Genomic DNA, 19,916 nt, shown 5'->3' with positions numbered 1-19,916 from the left:
TGTGCCAGACAGACATGGAACTTTAGTTTAGCTGGATTTTATTGAGATATGTTCATTAATTCATAAACCTGATCAGAAATGCATTCATCGACAGCTTATCAAACATGTAAAATGAGGTTGAATATTCGGGTTAAAGGTTATGAATATGAAAGTAAAACTACTTGTGAAGCTTTTCACATTATTTGTCATGGAAGTTGTCGCCTCCCCTTCTTGTCTTGGTGAGATTGCTAACTGTATCTTGCCTACTAACTCATAACATTATTCTTGACTTCTCCCCAAACAGCCAATCATCACTCTCTCTCTCTCTCCTCTCTCTCTCTCTCTCTCTCTCTCTCTCTCTCTCTCTCTCTCTCTCTCTCTCTCTCTCTCTCTCTCCCTCTCTCTCTCTCTCTCTCTCCCTCTCTCCCCCTCTCTCTCTCTCTCTCTCTCTCTCCCTCTCTCTCTCTCTCTCCCTCTCTCCCTCTCTCTCTCTCTCTCTCTCTCTCTCCTCTCTCTCTCTCTCTCTCTCTCTCTCTCTCTCTCTCTCCCTCTCTCTCTAGCATTAGGCTATAGAGGGATCGATTGTATTGTACTGTACACACTGCTGCCATAAATGTGTGTTGGACAACACATCATAATTTCCCATGCCCATGGAATTCTGCCTAGAGGTGTAGCTCCATAGCCGCTGAATGAATCAAAGCTTTGATTGTAAATAAAAGGACTTGTCAGACCGGTGTGGGGTGGGTGTGGACTGAGGAGGGTGCATACTGGGGACATGTCTGGTGCCTGGCTGTCCACTGGCTGGCTTTCCTGGAGTTGACAGAGGACGGATGTCTCCCGATATGTGTCACTCTCATCATCGGATTTAATCATTTTCATTTATCCATACACACACACACACACACAGACACACACACACACACACACACACACACACACACACACACACACACACACACACACACTCACTCACACTTGGACTTGGATTTAAGTGCGCGCCTCATTTCTCAGCGCATTTGGTGCACGGATTTACGCACCGTGGTGACTTTGGACTGATCTGTCCAAACAGAATGGAACCAAACGGAACCGCAGGCAAACATGGTAAGTTAAGCGGTAGCCTACTGTTTGTTTATTGTATGTGGTGTGAGAGAGAGTCCTGCTAACCGTAGATGTGTCAGTGCGCCTGTTGAGACAGGGCAGGGTACCTGTTACATATATGGACAAAAGTATGTGGACACAATTCGTGACGTTAGAATTATAAGGTTCTATCGCAATTTTTGTCAAAATTGAGTTTTTTACATAATCTGATCCATTAGGTGTTTATTAATGCCTGTGTGGTGTTATTTTTAAAATGTTGACATTTTTGAGTTAGTAATTCATAAAATACAAAGGTTCCATCTCACTAAACATAATAGAATGTAAAAACGTTGACGCTCAATATCTCTGAACTGCCCTAAACGGAGACAGAACCTTCTCATTCTAAGCTCACGAATTATCGTCTGGGGCTGTTTTCATGGTTTGGGCTAGGCCCCTTTAGTTCCAGTGAAGGGACATCTTAATGCTACAGCTTAAAATTCGATTCTAGAGAGTTGTATACTTGCAACTTTGTGGCAAAAGTTTGGGGAAGGCCCTTTCCAGTTTCAGCATGACAATGCCCAAGCACATGGGTGTGATGTTCGGGTGTCCTAAAACGTTTGTCCATAATAGTGCCAACTACCTTTCTATTTTCCTGACTCTGATTTCGAATTCCTATAGGCTACACACTCTTACATCACTGTAACATATACATTTACTAACCCTTCAATTGATTTCGTGTCATAAAGTTAGATAAGTTAGATAAATATAGCCTAATTGTAGTCTACTAAAGGAGGATCTCTTTCTCCAGTAAAATAGCAAATATGATTTCCATTGGAGGGCGCTCTGTCATAGCATATGCATGTTAACATTACACATAGCCTAAGGAGTCCACTTAATTGTCAAAACCCGTAAATTGCATTTATCATAACTGAAAACTTCGTGGGCCGATATCTTCATATGTGGCTATATAGGTTATACTGGATAAACCCAAGAATATATTACTGTGTGATAATGATTCAAAACGAATAATCTATAAACCTAGTCCTCTGGAAAATGCACAACAACTGCTTAATCTGATTATAAAAGGCTAAGTGGATGGATGATGGTTCATATTGCATAGCATCAATTGATTGCATAACCAGTCAGCAACAATGAACTAAGTCAATACAATACTACAACGATACTGTGATCTTACAGCTCTGAACTTCATCATGTTAAAGTCATCCTAGTCTCTCCCACAAGCCTGTGTTAAAAGGCTTAAATCATTGTGACTGGTGAAGCTAAAGGGGTGGGCAATTACTGTTTTCCCAGCGGGCGAAATGAGCAACTGAAAATATTTGTGAGAATAAATGGGCTTCAAAATAAAAGCAATGCGGTTTTAGTCCACCCATAAGATAATTAGAAAATTATTAAACATGTTTTTTTAATTTTTATTATCATGCGATCTTTCGTGGGCCGGCCAGAATCAGAATAGTTGTATATATATATATATATTTTTAAATACTTTTTAAATAATAATAATTGTTAAATAATGTTTTAATAATTAATATATATATATATATATTTTTAAATAATTAATATATATTTTAAAATAATTTTCTAATAGACTGTCTGTATGATTATTTGTGCGCGTATGAACACGCCCCGCGTCCAGAGCTGAGCGCGTCATGGGCAGAGAGCGTCAGGTAGTTCATTTCTACACAACAGACATTCCTAAAGTAACGGGATAGTCTCGCGGGACAAAGGGATGACTTGTTTACAGAACCGTCCCAAAAGGACTAAATCCAAGGAGCAGATTTTTCAAGAATACGTGAAAAATGTTGCAGAGGAAAATGGGAAACTGTTAGGTAAGTTTAGATGTACCTGTCTCTGTTTGCGGTGTGCGCAGGGGAGACATCATCAACTTGATCCTTTTTGGGCGAACTCAGACCTGCACCGATGTTGCACTTCCTCCCAAGGTGTTTTGGCACACTTTGCATTGTACACAAACATGTGTTACTGTATTTTTATAAATGAATTGATCTTGTGAAGCTAGGGTTAGGATTGGGGCTGTTTCTACATTATGTATTATATAATGTATCTAGGATGTGTTAAATGCACACGGGGGGTGGTATATATGACTTGTAAAGAGGTTTGATTGTTGCAAAGCTGTTTATCATGGGAGCAATTTTGAAACTCTGGCACAAAAGGACATCTTTACAAGTTGCACAGAAAATCCTTTTTTGGTTTTGGTTAGCATGTCGGCCAACGGAGGCTGGTGGAGGGCTAATTCCATGCATTACAATGAGCCTGTCCACCAATGTGTCGCTCCACCAGTCTCTCCTGATGTATGCTCTCCTTTTCCCAGGAAACTACGCTCTTCTCAGCTTTGCTCTCCCTTTGTTTTCATGCGTAAACACAGTCAGATCTACCCAGATCCACGAGGTTTACAAGCCCAGACGTTTCTTGCCAGAGGGACATACTTCTCATAATTCTGCTCTCATTATAGAAGGCACAGATGTCAGAACATGGAGGCATCAATGAGTGAGCTGCCCTTCTCACTTGTTTTGACTTGCCTTTGTTACTGCCTCTGGTGGTTACCACTGCTGGAGTGGTTCTGGTTACCACTGCTGGTAACCCTAACCCTAACCCTTATTTTATTATTTAATTCGCTCAGGTACACAAAACAAACATGTAGACATTTTAGGCATTTTAGGACAAACAAGGAAGAATAGATACAGTGGTGAAAATAAGTAATTCATTTTCACCCCCTGCTGATGTTGTGAGTTTACCCCCTTACAAAGAAATGAACAGTCTATCATTTTAATGGTAGGTTCGTTTTAACAGTGAGAGACAGAATATTTTAAAAATCCCTGAAAATCACATTATATGATTTTTAAAAACATATTTGTGCTTGCCAACATATGATTATGTCCACTTCTGCAGGCTGCCATTACACAAACAATGTCACAAATATTGTTAATCTCAAATATTTTATTTTCATCTTCATCAATTCACTTTAGACACTGACCCATACAATACAATACAATACTATACTATAATAATACAATACTATAATATAATGTAATAAAACAATATTACATACAATGTAGTTGTCAAGTGTGGAAGTTGTTGACAACTAATGGCAGGATGCAAAAGCATCACTCTCGTCCTGAATTTCAATGATATGGTCACCAAGACTGAACACATCCTCGGGACCTATGTGGGACGTTTACTTTCAATAACAGGTTTAGTGGTAATGTTACAGTTATGTTAGCAAGAGATCATTTGTATGCTCATCATTCCAATCACAGGGTTCCCGCGCTGGTCTTAAAAAACCTTAAAGTCTAAAATCCAGCAATCCAACTCATAAGGCCTAAAAAGGTCTCAAATTTCAGTTATTCGGTCTAAAAATGAGGTGCTAGGTCTTAAAAATGACATCCTGCAAGGAAATCAGTCTGACCACATCTATTTACGCAGAAATTAATCAAGCTGGAACCCAAAAAAAGCCAATTTGCTTCCTTTTTTGTCTGTATGGCAGTGAAATCCCTAATTCCATCACCTCGAGGATGACAACAAGCTACCATAATATGGTGTCGCAAATAGGTCCAAAATTCTATTCAAAGAGGTCTAAAAAAGGTCTAAAAAGGTCTTAAGTTTGAAACTTGTAGGAACCCTGCAATCAGTTACCACTAAACTGTATATTAACACTGTTTACCACAAAGAACACTATAATCTTATGACTTGAAAATATACTAAACTTTTCAGATGGTCTGGAAAGAATGCACATTCCTTCAAACGCACATTTTGTCCAAAAAGCATCTGCCTTGAAATGACAGCTACAGAGAACTGTAGTATCATTAGGCTCAACATCCCTCCATCTGACAGCTATGGCCCAAGCTTTCCTTAGTCTAAGACTAAAACAAGGCATCTCAAAAGTACTTCTGGCATGTAGCTGAATGGTGCAACCAGTGCATTAAACTAGCAAAAAAAGTTTTTTATCAAATAAAAAAGCATTGTGACTGCCTATGGCCCCCTAGTCCTAGCATAGATTTTAATTTCTTATGATGACGTATGATGTATACAGAGTAGGTGATTCATCCACCTTAGACAACAGTACTTGTTGTCAGTCGCTTTGGTTAAAAGGTGGCTGCTAAATGTCAAATAATATATGCAGTATACTGTATATGTAAATATGATTGCAATGTAATTCATGTGTATATTTTGGCTGTCCCTTCCTAGTTAGCCGCTCAAACGGCCTGTGTTCTGCCAATTTATTTATGTTCAAGGTCCATTATTTCCTCTCCTTAAAATTGTTATTTAATAATGCCCTTCTGCTCACAGTTTTGGTTTTCAAAAGGTTCACCATTAATTAGGAAACTTCCATTGAGCCACAGTGGGGTAGTTGGGGAATTTTTTCCAATATAATGTAATGATCGGTGTAAAATAGAAGCAAGAAGATTTTGTATTCAACATCCAAAGCCTAAACCAAGTCCGCGAGACTTCTCAGGAAACCAATGAGGATTTATAGCCATGAAAGTGTTGTATAGGCTACAGTAGAAATCATTAATTTCACTGCTCAATGTCATAAAAGTACACTATCTCCAGGCCACTCAAATGTCACAGTCCAGTGATCAAACAAGACAGAACAACAACTATACCGCCTTCACCTCAGATTCAGTCCCCCGCCCAAAGAGTCTACAAAGGCGTGACTGAAGCACTCCAGCTCTGCCAAGTCCTCCTTCCTGCCTGCAACCATGCCAGGGACACACATCAGCCTCTGTGAGTCTCTGGCAGGACCTTGTAAAAATGTCTGCAATGTTGTGGTTCTGCCCACACCCCTGGGTGGTGAGGACTCACAGAGTGGTTCTGAATGTGAGAACCCACCCCGCGGCCTCAAGCGCCCGATGCTCTCTGGGCAGCCATCTGTCATTCACACCTGAGTGGGAGAGAGGAAGATATCTTAGGGTCCCCCCCCCCCCCCCCCTCAGTTTGTCTCCCTTTGTGTGTGTGCTAGTTCCCATGGTTTCACTTATGTGATTGACTCAGCATAGTTTTGGACTGTGTGTCTGAAAATCTCCAGAATGATGGAATTAAATCTGGCGTACGTGCTTGTAGTCACACACACACGCACACGCCAGCACATCGACACACGCACAAATGCATGCACATCGACACAACCACACCCACACACACACACACCCACACACAGACAAGGTTTGGCAGCATTTTACGCATTTGTGCTGTGTCGGCAACCAATAAATAAATGTCAACGTTGTTGAAAATCAATGACACACTCGCTAGTCAAGCCAAAATATTGCAATGCAACGGATTCGGCGAGTAATCCCCACTATTCTACTACTATTCTACTAACTAGGTTAAGAGTTAGGTTAAAAGAATAAAAGTCCGAACATTTGGTTGGTTCCCTCTTTCACCAGCTGCTGCCACATACACCGTCAGCACTGAGGGCTTGTGTGAGATCATTGAGCTGAATTGACCATGTGAGTCAATTCCGCTGTTGCTACACAGCCTCTGTATTGAAAAACCACAATCACCAGATTGCGCCATCTCAAATAGTGTTGCAGTACTGTACATGGTAGGAGGACGTGAGTGTGTGTCTGACCTCTGACCTCTGACCTCCGTGTGACCGCAGGTTTGGAGGGGGATGTGGACCTCCAGTTCCTCCTGGTCGGGGGGGAGCTGCTCAAGGTGCGCTCGGCCTCCTGGCAGAAGAACCGCTTCTACAAGCTGCAGGAGGACTGCCAGACCATGTGGCATGAGTCCCACAGGACCTTCAAGAGCAACCAGACCTGTGAGTGTGTGTGTGTGTGAGTGTGTGTGTGTGTGTGTGTGTGTGAGTGAGTGTGTGTGTGTGTGTGTGTGTGTGTATGTGTGTGTGTGTGTGTGTGAGTGTGTGTGTGTGTGTGTGTGTGTGAGTGTGTGTGTGTGAGTGTGTGTGTGTGTGTGTGTGTGTGTGTATGCGTGTGTATGTGTGTGTGTGTGAGTGTGTATGCGTGTGTATGTGTGTGTGCGTGTGCGTGTATGTGTGTGTGTGTGTGTGTGTGAGTGTGTATGCGTGTGTACATGTGTGTGCGTGTGTGTGTGTGTGTGTGGAGAGCAAATGTCATAATGGTCTCAAGTGTTTTGTTCCTGTCTGTTGTAGAGTGTTAGAGGGTTAGTTGAAAATGTCAACATGTGTTAATCAGGCCCAGGGAGTTGGTACTGGTACTGTAGTAGCTGCTGTCTCTGGTGACTCCGCTGGGCCCTCCATCCAACCCAGGGAGTCTGCTGCTGCTGTAGACGATAACCTCTGGAGCCTGCCCTCTCCCTAAGCAAACACTGGAGGCTAAATCAGTAGCCCACACACACCCAGGCCCGTCGGACAGAGAGAGGGGAGTGGCCATGTGAACGGCCTGGCAAGACTTGTTGTTTATTGCGGGTAGGCATGCGAGAGTCTGTCTGGGAGGCGATGGGATTGGACCGAGGGGAAACAGAACAGTAGTGCTGCGAGAGGCATTTCCTTGTTGAAGGAAGCAAAGTGACTTTTTATTGTCTTCCTGTGGGGTTCATTGAGCCAAGTTGACCCGATGAGCTTTCAAGTGTTTTGTTGTAATGGGAAGGAATGTGGGAGGGTAGCACTTATGTTTGGTAAACACTTTTTGGATTGGACTGTTCAGCCCCTCCGCTACACTCCTGCTTGTCAACCCCCATTCATGTGATATTACAGTATCCATCTTTGTATTAGAGGTGTATTCAATTGTTTAATCCCCCCTAAACACTAACTCTGATGTGCTATCTGGTAGACTACTATAAGCACAGATTAAATGTTATGTTATCGTACATACAGGATAGCTATATTCATCCAATCCACTCATACCCTCAGTCCCATTGGCCCAGAGAAGGAGTAACAGCTCAGTTTATAGGGCAGGCTTTGTTTGCAATGGCCATCCTGTGTTTACAGTCCCCACCCTCACTCCCACACTGTGAGGTCCGCTCACTGCTAGTCACTGACTGTGAGGTCCGCTCACTGCTAGTGTTGTTCCTTAACTTAAATAACTTCTTTGAAATAGATCACAAGTAAACTTCTGAGTTCTAAGACTATTTATTTAAACAGAATTACAGATTTACAGTGATACAGAAAAAGGTGATGCTGGAGTCTGGAGGCTAAAGCCCAGTTTATGCTTCTGTGTAAAATCGACGGCGTAGGCTACGGCGTAGCTTGCGTAGGCCCGCGTAGCCTTGCGTAGGCTATGGCGTAGATTGACACGCACCTCTCCAAAAATGTAACTACGCGGCAGTGCTTACGCAACCGTAAGCTCTGTGATTGGTCCGCTTGGTAGCACATGATTCCGATATGATTCCGACTCTCTCGTAGGCCAAAATGCGGAAGCCATGACAGAAATGTAAAATTTATTTAAATGCGCTATTATGCCGCTTTGAGCTCCGTTGGGTTCCAACGGAGCGCCCTATGGAAGCGTCAGGCACAGCCTTCCTATAAGGAGCGCGATTCACATTTACGAGATGTACAATCCTGTTTATTTAGAAATAAATGATTAGTTACAGGGAGCCCCATGGCTGTTCGTTGGGTTTAAATTATATTTATGATAGTCATATTTAATGTTATCTATAAGAACTGTGATTGGTCCGCTTGGTAGCGTCACATTCCGACTCTCTCGTAAATGCGGAAGTCATGACAGAAATGTCATTTACTTTTTCTGTAATTACTTAAATAATTTATTAATATAATACATATTTGAAAATGTATGATAACCATCTTATTATCTTAGTTTACTGTCATTTCAATGCATTATAGACATTTTCTTTACAACAAGCATAACAAAAATACGTTTTTTGATCGCTATTATGCCGCTATGAGTACACCGACCAACGTAGAACTATAAACTTGGAGAGCCCTCACGTAGGCTACGGTGTACAGGAGTATAAATCAGGCTTAAGAGGACAAGAGCTGGCTGGGGTGAGAGAGAGTGTCCCTGTAGGAGGGTCAAAACCTTTATACCCTTTGGTATGCAAATATAGCTTCAAACAATGGTCCTATCACTTTTACTGTAGAGATGACCAAGGTGTGAAAAATAGGAAGACCCACATATGATGTCATTCAGGTTATAGGTCAGGGGGGGAGTCACAGACCACAAGGAAGCCATCTTGGAATGACCACATGGCTTTAACAAAGAGTCGTCAAATCCTACACCCCAACCCCCCCCCCCCCCCCCCCCCCCCCTCACAGCTAGGAGAGTCTAAAGGCAAATCATACAGATCCATACATTCTATACAGTTTATATGTGTGGGTCAAAACAACCCTAGTCATTCACCGTGTTGGCTCAGGTCCCATCAGGTACAGGCCTGGCTCAGACTACTGCACTGTCATAGATGTTAGATTGATTGAAAACCTTTATTGTCCCCAATGGGGAAATTTTGTTGTCAAACAGCTCAGTTAGGGCAGAAAACATTCAGTACAGAAAACAGAAAAACATTCAATAAAAAACATAAAACAGTGCAGGCTCAATAAGTAAAAAGTTCCAAAAGTTCCATCTCCAGGTCTCCCCCACCCTGCAGGGCCTGGTTGTAGAGTCGGAGTGCAGCTGGAATAAAGGACTGTCCAAATCTTTTTGTACTTTGACGGGGGAGAACAAATCTGTGGCTGAACTTGCTCCTCATCCCTGCCAGCTCGCAGTACATCGGGTGGGAGGGATTGGCCAGCATGGCCGCCAGTTTTTTCCCCATCCTCTGTTCTGCCACCACCTCTAGGCTGTCCAGCCCGGTCCCCACCACAGAGCTGGCCTTCTTCACCAGTTTGTTTAGCTTCGCAGCATCCCTGGCACAGATGTTTCCACCCCAGCAGGCCACGGCGAAGAACAGAACGCTGGCAACCACCGACTGGTAAAACATTTGCAGCAGCTTGTTGCAGACACCGAAAGACCTCAGCCTTCTCAGGAAAAACAGTCTGCTCTGCCCTTTCCTGAGAAGAGCCTCGGTGTTGTCAGTCCAGTCCAGTTTGTTATTAATTTGTACTCCCAGGTACCTATAGGAGTCCACCCTCTCGACTTCCACCCCCTTGATGGTGATGGGGGCTGGGGTCCTTCTCTTCCTCCTAAAATCCACCACCAACTCCTTTGTTTTGCTGGTGTTAAGCAAAAGGTAGTTGGTGTCGCACCACTGCACGAAGCTCTCCACCAGGGCCCTGTACTCCTCATCCCTGTCGTCTGTGATGTAACCGACGATAGAGGAGTCATCCGAAAACTTCTGCAGGTGGCACTGGTCGGAGCTAAACTGGAAGTCGGAGGTATAGAGGGTGAAGAGAAAGGGTGACAGAACAGTTCCCTGGGGGGCACCGGTGTTGCACACCACCACCACCACCAGATACGTGAGGAAGAATGCTGTTTATGGCCCTTCAAACCTATAATGATATAATTATCTCTGCAACTCACTTATTAACGATTTGCAGAGATTTCTCTCACCTTTTTCCACGAGTGAGGCTTACTGACTGGTTTTGACTTTCATTGATGAGTGTTAGGACATTTGATGCACACTTGTTTCAATCCATTTAATTAGACTGTGGCACCTGTGTTTAGCAATTTCCCCCCCAAAAACGATGAAACGTATCATGCTGGTTGTTTAGGATACGGTGGTTAATGGTTTGCATATCATGGCGCGCGCCTCGTGTCACTGTTATCCTTTCAACTCATCAATTCTCTCACCAAACGGATATGTACTGTATCTGTACCAGTCCAACACAGAACTGACACCACTGTACAGTAGTTAACTTGTTAAAACATAACGTTTGTACATACAGTGGTTTAACTTCCGACCCCGTTGCCCCCTTGCAAGATTTCAAGTGTGGAATTGTTATTGTTATTCCCAGGAGAGAAACGTCTGGGAGAAATCAGGGAGTGAAGTTGTCAGACCCACACAATGTCCTCTTTCTCTCCCTGCTTTTCAGCTGGTATTTAAGGAATGCCAGCGTGACATGAAGAATATGACTTGGACACTGTGGTCTCTCTCTCTGGAATGTGCGAGTGTGAGAATGCGAGACTGGTCCAAACCCAAAATATTCCCCCTACAATCTTCTGTTTGCTGCGAGTGCATTGCAGGCGGGTTGGTGTGTTCGTGCGTGCGTTGGGGTGTGTGTGTGCATGTGCGAATCAACTCCTTATCTTCTGCTGGGTGATCAACTCCTTATCTTCTGCTGGGTGCTTCGATGATATTTGTTCATACACAGAGTCAGCTGGGTCTACATGGCCCAGCCTGGGTGTGAGCCACCTCTGCCTCGTCATTGTTTTGTTCTTCTGTTCAGACATAATATCATAGAATTGTTGTATTGCCTTGTCAGTCAATTGTTGGAATTTGGTATTTTATGCTGTGTGTTCAACTCTTTTTTCCCTCTTCATTCCTGGGAACACCTGCCTCCACACCTTCTCTGCCGCAGGCTCCTTCACTCTGCTCTCCAGCAGTGCCCAGTAGCACTCCTTCACCTTAACAGCTGAGAAGTCCCGCACTGTTTCCCCTTTCCCTAGTCTTAACCTAGGTAATTCTGTTTGTTCCTTCCATCTTAACTCCCTATCTAACCTACTCACCCACTCCCCTGGTATACTCTGCTTTATTTTATTATACATGCTCACTATTTCTCCCCTTCTCATCTCCTCATCTGTTTCCCTAACAACTTCAATGATTGCCTGCTCTGATAGGAACCCTGGCACTACCTCATACCTAAAACCCCTTACTCTAATCAGCCCTGCCCTCCCAACACTCCTAGACTCTAACATTTTACCCTCGCTTCTTATTAATGGGTTCAATAAAACATTTAGTATCTCTCTCTCTTCTCACACTCATATCCTAACCCAGGCTAAAAATTACCCCAGGCCTTAAACACCTCTTTATAGAATTCTGGCACCCTTTCATACATCCCTGCCTTAAAGCACATTAACAAACCATCATCCCCACACCCCCCACATCTATGTACCCATTCCCTAAAGTATCCTTTCCATCCATGTCCTTCCTCCCCATACAAAAACCTTTGAACTGTTCTGACTCTCATTGTCCTCATCTTTACCTCCAGATCTACCAGCTTCAACCCTCCTTTATCATAATCTGCTACTAGTACATTGTACGCTATCGCCACCAAAAATCTGACACCAACACCTTGCTTTCTTTTAGAACCCACTCTGGTACATTCAATACACCTAACACATAAACATATTTTGACATTAACAGTGCAACCTTTCCCTTCAGTTTCATGTTCCTTTGCTTCCAATAAATCAATGTTGTTTTTATTTTATTCAGAACCCCTGTCCATGTGTAATCAACAACCTCCCTGTCATCCTCTCCAAGATATATCCCCAACACCTTTATCATCCCCTTTACAATTTTCAAATCCAAATCACAATTGTCTGTATTCACTCCCCCTATACACAACATTTCAGATTTGTCAACATTCACTTTTGCACCAGAAGCCTTTCCATATATGTTTACACACCACATTATTTTGTTCACACTATTTACATCCTTTACAGTACATGTTGTGTCATCTGCCTATTGATGGATTATGCTAACTCCTCCCCCCGGCATATTTATTCCCTTAATTTCCTTCTCCTGTTTAATATAAGCTGCCAATGGCTCCACAGGTAATAATATATATATATATATATATATATATATATATATATATATATATAATAATAATGCTGACAGTGGACACCCTTGTCTTAAGGGAAGGAGTCAGTCAATACTCAATCTTTACTTTTTACTTTATCTTTGTCAATCTTTACTTTACTTCTGGCATTCTTATATAACAATTGAACCCAATTTGTCATACCAGTCCCAATCCCATCATTCTCCATTGTTTTCAACAACAAAACATGTTCCACCCTGTCAAAAGACTTGTCTAAAGATATCAATGAACCCCCTTCCTCCCTCATGTCCTTCACAACATCCCTTAATGTGCACATATTCTCTGCCACATCCCTCCCTGGGACTCCATAGGCCTGGGTAGGTGCAATCATATTTGGCATTATTTTATTCAATCTATTAGCTAATACTTTTGCTATGGTTTTATAATCACAATTCAGTAATGATAAAGCTCTATAATTCTGTAATCTGTTCCTGTCCCCTTTACCCTTATACAATAAAGTGAGCACCCCCAAGCCCATAGAGTCCAGAACCACCCTTTTATTCCCCATACACATATACACTCTGCACAATATAGGGGCCAGGATGTCAACAAAAGCTTTATAAAATTCATCCGTCAACCCGTCCGAACCCGGACTCTTATTTAGGTTTAACCCCATGACGGCTGTCTTCACCTCCTCCACCCTGAGGTCTGAATCACACATTTCTATATATTCTTCTGTCACCCTGGCTTCCACTGCTTCTAATGCTTTATTCATACATTCCTCATTCACACCCCCAGATGTATATAGGTCTGTATAAAATGACTGTACAGTATCCATAATACCCACTATTATAAAGTGTTATTATTTCGCCTTTATCATTCTTTAATTCCATAATTTTCCCTTTCTCTTTCTGCCTCTTCTCTAAACCTAAAAAGAATGCTGTACTCCTTTCTCCCTCAGCCACATCCCTCGCTCTACTCCTTACTAGAGCACCTTCACACTTTCTCTTCTCTAACTCCTTCAAATCTTCCCTCACCCTCAAATACTCTGTTAAATCATGCCCTGGAATACTATCCACTCTCTCCTGTTCTATTGCTAACCTTTTCTGAAAATCCCTTTCCTCCCTCACCCTCTCTTTCCCTCTCCGTTTTGCAAATGCTATTATTACTATTACCATTACTTACTTATTTTAGTGACCTGGGGTGGTCCAGTGGTCTAGCACTGCGGTCTACAGTGCACACATATGCCCATGTTGGCATGGGTTAGAATCCGGCCCCATGCCCTGCTGACATGCCCTGTCTGTCTTCACTGTATCTGTCCAATAAAATGAAAAATATGAGTGGGCCTGCCCTACTCAGAAAAATTATTATTACAAATGTTAGTTTAGCCTTCATCCCTTCCCACCACACACATCACTCTCATACACCTGGTCTTCCATAGCCACACTCACACACTATCTTACCATCACCCCCAAAACGTTTCTCTTTAAGCAGACTAGCATTAAAGCACCACGTCCCTCCTCTTCTCCCTACATTCCCCGCATGGGCCGCACCGAGCCGGAAAAGACTGAGCATTGTGGTCTCCACATTGGTGCATATACAATACAGTGCATACTCAATCCCTTGATATTCAAACCCCACTCCTACCACTCTTCCCTCATTGTCATTCATTATATTCCTTAAATTGTTCACCACCCCATTCTTCACCAGAATAGCCACCCCACAAGCATACACAGTTCCATTACTCACATACACTTGTCCATTCCACCTTCTTCTGACATCTTCCATTATGTCATCAGTCTAATGTGTCTCTTGTAGGCATATGATCTCCTCCCTGTATGCTGCCAACACTAGCTCCATCTTCTTCCTATCCCTGAATCTATTAGTCTTTTTTTTATTTTTATTTTTTTCTGAGTGGGGCAGTATTTTTCATTTTTATTGACAGATACAGTAGAGATTTAGACAGGAAGGATGAGAGAGAAAGGAGGGATGACATGCAGGATATGTCCCCGGCCGGAATCGAACCGAATTAATCAACGCTTAACCCGCTGCGCCCCATGAATCCATTAGTCTTGACAGCTACTAACCTGACCATGGCCAAGATACAAAAGGAGATCAAATACATCCCCAAATACATCCCCATCCCCATGCCTGAGATCCTGTGCGGCAGGCACAAATGGGTGTCTCGACTTGAGACGCCGGGAGGGCTCCGCTGTTATAGTGAGCCTATCATGGAGCAGATGGTTATTAAGCTCCACGGTTTCTAGTGTCATTGATGTACTGTATAGTTAGCTTTGATTATGTTAAGCCCACACATGATTTGTTTGGACCGAAATACAACACATTACCTCTGTCCTGTTTCTCTATGTGTAAAGTTGTTACCAAGTTAAAAGGTACACAAAGGTAGGGGAAAAAAGGAGGTGGTTCTCACCGAAACCTGGGTGACTGGTTGAAGGAAGTCTGTCGATAAAGAAACAGATGTTTTTATCCGCTGTGTGGGTGAAGGCCTTAGAAGTGTAAGGATCCCTCACAGAAACACTTCCTGTAGATAGACCAGCGGTGGCCCCGCTCTGCCTGGTATCTCCTTTTGTCTGGCGGAGGTCTGATAGCGAGGCACCGTGGTGCCAGCGGGGCCTCTTTCCAGGGTTTGTCCCTGTCCTTGTCCTGGAGGCCCGATGTGATGACGTACTGTCTTTGTTCAAAGAGATGCTGTAAGCCTATACTGTTTGTTTGGTAGTGGCATGCTTTGATAGGCTCCTCCCAGTGTCTCATGGTGGTTCCCATACATGAATCTTCCGTCGGAGGTCTCTAACTGCTCCTCGTGAGACCTCCACTACCCCCTAGCACTGCGTCTCCTGAGACACCCGCTTTTCCCCATTACTGTGTCCCCTATGACTTCTACTGCCCCCCTTGTACTGTCTCTCTGTTCTCCAGTGTCTATATATATATATATATTAAAAAATACACGTTTTCCTTCTATCACTGAGACTGCCAATGGCCCCGGGCCTGAGCTAGATTACTCTTCCTGATACGACTGGTGGATTGATGATTCACTTGCTTAGTCAAATGTATTGATTGTAAGTCACTTTGGAATAAGGCGTCTGCTAAATGCCAAACATGTCAATGTAAAATGAACCTGCTACTGTGATGACTATGGGAAGCTGAGCTACCATCAAACTGAGCACACAGCGCACACCTACTCATATTTTTCATTTTTATTGACAGTACAGTATAGATTATGACAGGAAGGATGGGTGAGAGAGAGAGGAGGGATGACATACAGGATATGTCCCCGGCCGGAATCGAACCGGGGACCCTGCGGTTACATGGTTGACGCTTAACCCGCTACGCCACCTAAGCGCCCCGGCCTCCAGACACTTCTAACCCCCCTTTCTCCCTCCCAGTCTCCTTAGACGACATTGACTCAGTGCGTAAGGGTCGTCAGTCAGAGGGGCTGAAGAAGTACACGGACTCCCAGGCGGAGGAGCGATGTTTCTCCATCATCTTCAAGGGGAGGAAGAAGAACCTGGATCTGATCGCCAGCTCTGTGGAGGAGGCCATGCAGTGGGTCAGCGGTCTGGAGAAGGTCCTCAGTAACATGCGCAACCTCAACCCGCAGCAGACCAGCGAGCAGTATCCTTTTCAATCAACGACATGGCTCAGTTAGGGCTTGTTAGGGCTTTCACACTGCTCAGTTAGGGCTTTCACACTGCTCAGTTAGGGCCTTCACACTGTTCAGTTAGGGCCTTCACACTGCTCAGTTAGGGCCTTCACACCGGCAAGGGACCGGGCTGGTTCGCATTCCCGAACCTAGTCTGGAACCGGCCGGCGCGTTCAGACTAGAAAATCAATTGGTTCGGAGCCTGAAAAGTTGGTTCGCAGCTGGAACCAGAAAATAGGTTAGTTCTCAGCGCAAACCGAAAACTAGAACCGCGACGTGGTCAGTGGGCGTGTCATATTCTAGGCTGTGAAGACGAGCAAGGAAGGAAGGAGACAAAATGTAATCGAATCTAAATCTAATCATTAGTGATTAAAAAAAGGATTAAAAGTTTAATCATTCTCTCTATCTTTGTGCACACGCACAAACGCGAACTTCGTAAGCCATTTCTATTCCAGTAACGGAGCAGCTGGCTAGTAAGAGAACGTGTTTAGAAAGTGTTTATTTCAGATACTGTAGTGGAAGATATTATCCTCATTTCCAGTGAAGTAGCTGCCATCTAGTTGTGACATTTTTGTTTATCCCGCCCCTTCATCACCCAGCGTTGATGACGCTGATGGTTCCGGTTACACTGGTATGAACGCTGATGGTTCTGGTTACACTGGTATGAACCCTGATGGTTCCGGTTACACTGGTATGAACCCTGATGGTTCCGGTTACACTGGTATGAACCCTGATGGTTCTGGTTACACTGGTATGAACCCTGATGGTTCCGGTTACACTGGTATGAACACTGATGGTTCCGGTTACACTGGTATGAACGCTGATGGTTCTGGTTACACTGGTATGAACCCTGATGGTGGGCTGGTTCGCCAGACAGCACCAAGGTTCGGAGGTTCCACAACAGGAACGGCCATGGTTCCTTGGCGGTGTGAAAGCCGTATGGAGAGAGTGGCTAAAATGAGGTTTTGGAATCCTCATCTAACTTATTAGTCATGTATAACATCTAGAAATGTTTCTAGTGTAGTACACTGTTCTTCAAAATAGGGGAAGAATTTAAAGACGACACAGGTGGAAAGTATTTTCAAAAATGAACCAAATTGAATGAAAATCCAGTCTAGTGTTTTAGTCTACTTTTGCCCAGACAAATACAACTTAATTGTTCACTCCTTACATTACAACGTAAGCTGGATTTTCAACTGCATGCGCAAAGCCGACAAGAATGAAGACAACAAGATGACTCTGAAGGAGCTGAAGCACTTCCTCCACCAGATCAACATTGAGGTTGACGACAGCTACGCAGAGATGCTGTTTGCGGTGAGTAACAGTCAGATGTCTGTGACCCCGGCATGAGAACTCCTAATAATAATAATAATAATAATAATAATAATAATAATAATAATAACTTGGATTTGTATAGCGCCTTTCATAAAACCCAAGGATGCTTTACAATTCTAGAGGAGATGGTCAGACAGACAAAACAAAGCAAAACAGAAACAGTGACTAGGGGCCAAAGGCCTTGGTGAACAGATGGGTTTTAAGGGCTGATTTGAAGGAGTCCAGGGTGGGGGTGTTGCAGATCACTGTGGGGAGGGAGTTTCAGAGAGTAGATGCAGCCACGCTGAAGGCTCTGTCCCCAAAGGTCCGTAGGTTGGTGCGGGGGATGGATAGCAGGCCCATGTCTGAGGACTGCAGGTTCCGGTAAGGGGTATGTTGGGAGAGGAGGTCAGTTAGGTACTGGGGGGCGCAGGCGTGGAGGGATTTGTAGGTGAGGAGGAGGATTTTGTATGTGATGCGGGACTTGACCGAATGCACCTAATGCACCTCTATGATACTGGATGTGCATGGACCACTCTCAATATTGTCTCCTTCACAACACTGTTTTATGCTTTTTCACTAGGACTCAAAACACTTCTTAATATATGGTGGTAACTCACCCAATCTGCTTCTTCGTTGTTGAGTGATAGTCTTGTAATTATCATGTCTCATAGAAATGTGACACGTCCAACTCTGGCTCTTTGGAAGGCTCCGAGATCAAGCACTTCTATGACCTGCTGACGCACCGCGAGGAGATCGACGTCATCTACGATAAGTACGCGCAGACCGCGGGGCTGATGAGTGCGCTGGACCTGCTCAACTTCCTGCTCAACGAGCAGAGGGAGACTGTGACCATGGAAGATGCCCTCAGGCTCATTGAGACGTATGAGCTGGACGAAACGGGTGAGAGATGCTCAGAGTCTCTTATATACATACAGGTTATATACAGGGTTATATACAGGGTTATATACAGGGTTATATACAGGGTTATATGCAGGGCTCCCACGGGTCCTTGAAATCCTTAAAAGTTTGTGAATTTGAGGAAAAAAAATCAAGGTCTTAAAAGTTTTTGAAAATAGACATGGGTCATTAAAAGTGCTTGAATTCCCCCCCCCCTCTCTAAAAATAAATACATATATATATTCTTATTTTTTTACTTAGCTCGTCAACTAGTAAATAAGTCTCTGTATTGCTTAACTTTACACATATTTCACAATATATTGTTTTGCTGTGCTGTGGTAGAGAAGGCAAGAGACCATCTAGTGTTCACACATTCAAGCCTCTCCTTTTAATTGTTGTCTGTGAGCGGATAGTTCCTATTATATACATTCTCATCTAGATCTGTCTCAAACTATGCTGTGTTGGGTCCTTGAATTTGAGGGAACCGAGTCTTGAAAGTCCTTGAAAGGTGCTTGAATGTGATGTTTCAGAAGGTGTGGGAACCCTGTATACGTACCTCTATATTGCGTTCTCCACATGGCCACTCGATGGAATAACTGTTCACACCTGTGTGTGTTTCCACAGCCAAGCAGAATAAGCACATGACTAAGGACGGCTTCCTAATGTACCTGCAGCAGGAGGAGGGCTCCGTCCTGAACCCCGCTCATAAGGAGGTCTTCCAGGATATGAGTCAGCCCCTGAACCACTACTTCATCTCCTCCTCCCACAACACCTACCTGATGGAGGATCAGCTCAAAGGCCCGAGCAGCACGGAGGCCTACATACGGCAAGCATACCTCCCAACCACCCGTCTGGCAGAGTGCTTTGTGACAACACTGTTCTGTCAGTGTGGAGTGACAGTGAAACAAGAGAGTCATTCGCCTTCGACATGTCGCCATCTGTTCGAAGTGTGAAGATCTGTTTAGCTCTATCCTTGTTCAGAGTGAACATTGTGATTACAGAGCCTGTGGATGTTGACAGTGTTGTTGTTGTTGTTGTTGTTGTTGTTGTTGTTGTTGTGGTTGTTGATGTTTGTGGTTGTTGTCTTCAGAGCCCTAATGAAGAGCTGTCGCTGTGTGGAGCTGGACTGTTGGGACGGGGCCAACGGAGAACCTGTCGTCTACCACGGCTACACTCTCACCTCCAAAGTGCTCTTCAAAGACGTCATCACTGCCATCAAAGATTATGCCTTCAAAGTATGTGATGAGCCACCATAGACCTGTTGACCGGAGGTTGTCTGACTGACTGCATTCAATAAAGAATAAAATAAGGATCGATGTAATACGTTATGTTAACCACGCGCTAGTACCAAGATTCTGTCTTCAGAGTGTCACATTTGCG

At 43.8% G+C, this 19,916-nt stretch overlaps 1 protein-coding gene across 1 annotated transcript in view; it reads left to right on the top strand.

The window, feature by feature from the left end:
* Positions 1 to 2,803: 2,803 nt before the first annotated feature.
* Positions 2,804 to 19,916, top strand: part of plcd1a (phospholipase C, delta 1a) — a gene marked incomplete at both ends in the record, with an annotated part of 24,147 nt that continues 7,034 nt past the window's right edge. The window contains 7 exons of the mRNA XM_080549296.1: positions 2,804 to 2,903; positions 6,689 to 6,847; positions 16,066 to 16,294; positions 17,507 to 17,636; positions 18,311 to 18,539; positions 19,161 to 19,362; positions 19,627 to 19,771. Of these exons, the coding sequence (XP_080405422.1) occupies positions 2,804 to 2,903; positions 6,689 to 6,847; positions 16,066 to 16,294; positions 17,507 to 17,636; positions 18,311 to 18,539; positions 19,161 to 19,362; positions 19,627 to 19,771 (1,194 nt within the window). The remainder of the gene's footprint in view (positions 2,904 to 6,688; positions 6,848 to 16,065; positions 16,295 to 17,506; positions 17,637 to 18,310; positions 18,540 to 19,160; positions 19,363 to 19,626; positions 19,772 to 19,916) is intronic.

This window comes from Nansenia antarctica (genome assembly GCF_963989245.1).
Source record: "Nansenia antarctica genome assembly, chromosome: 19".
Lineage (NCBI taxonomy): Eukaryota > Metazoa > Chordata > Actinopteri > Argentiniformes > Microstomatidae > Nansenia > Nansenia antarctica.
The sequence above is the reverse complement of the archived record's forward strand: the minus strand, read 5'-3'. Positions and strand labels throughout refer to the sequence as shown.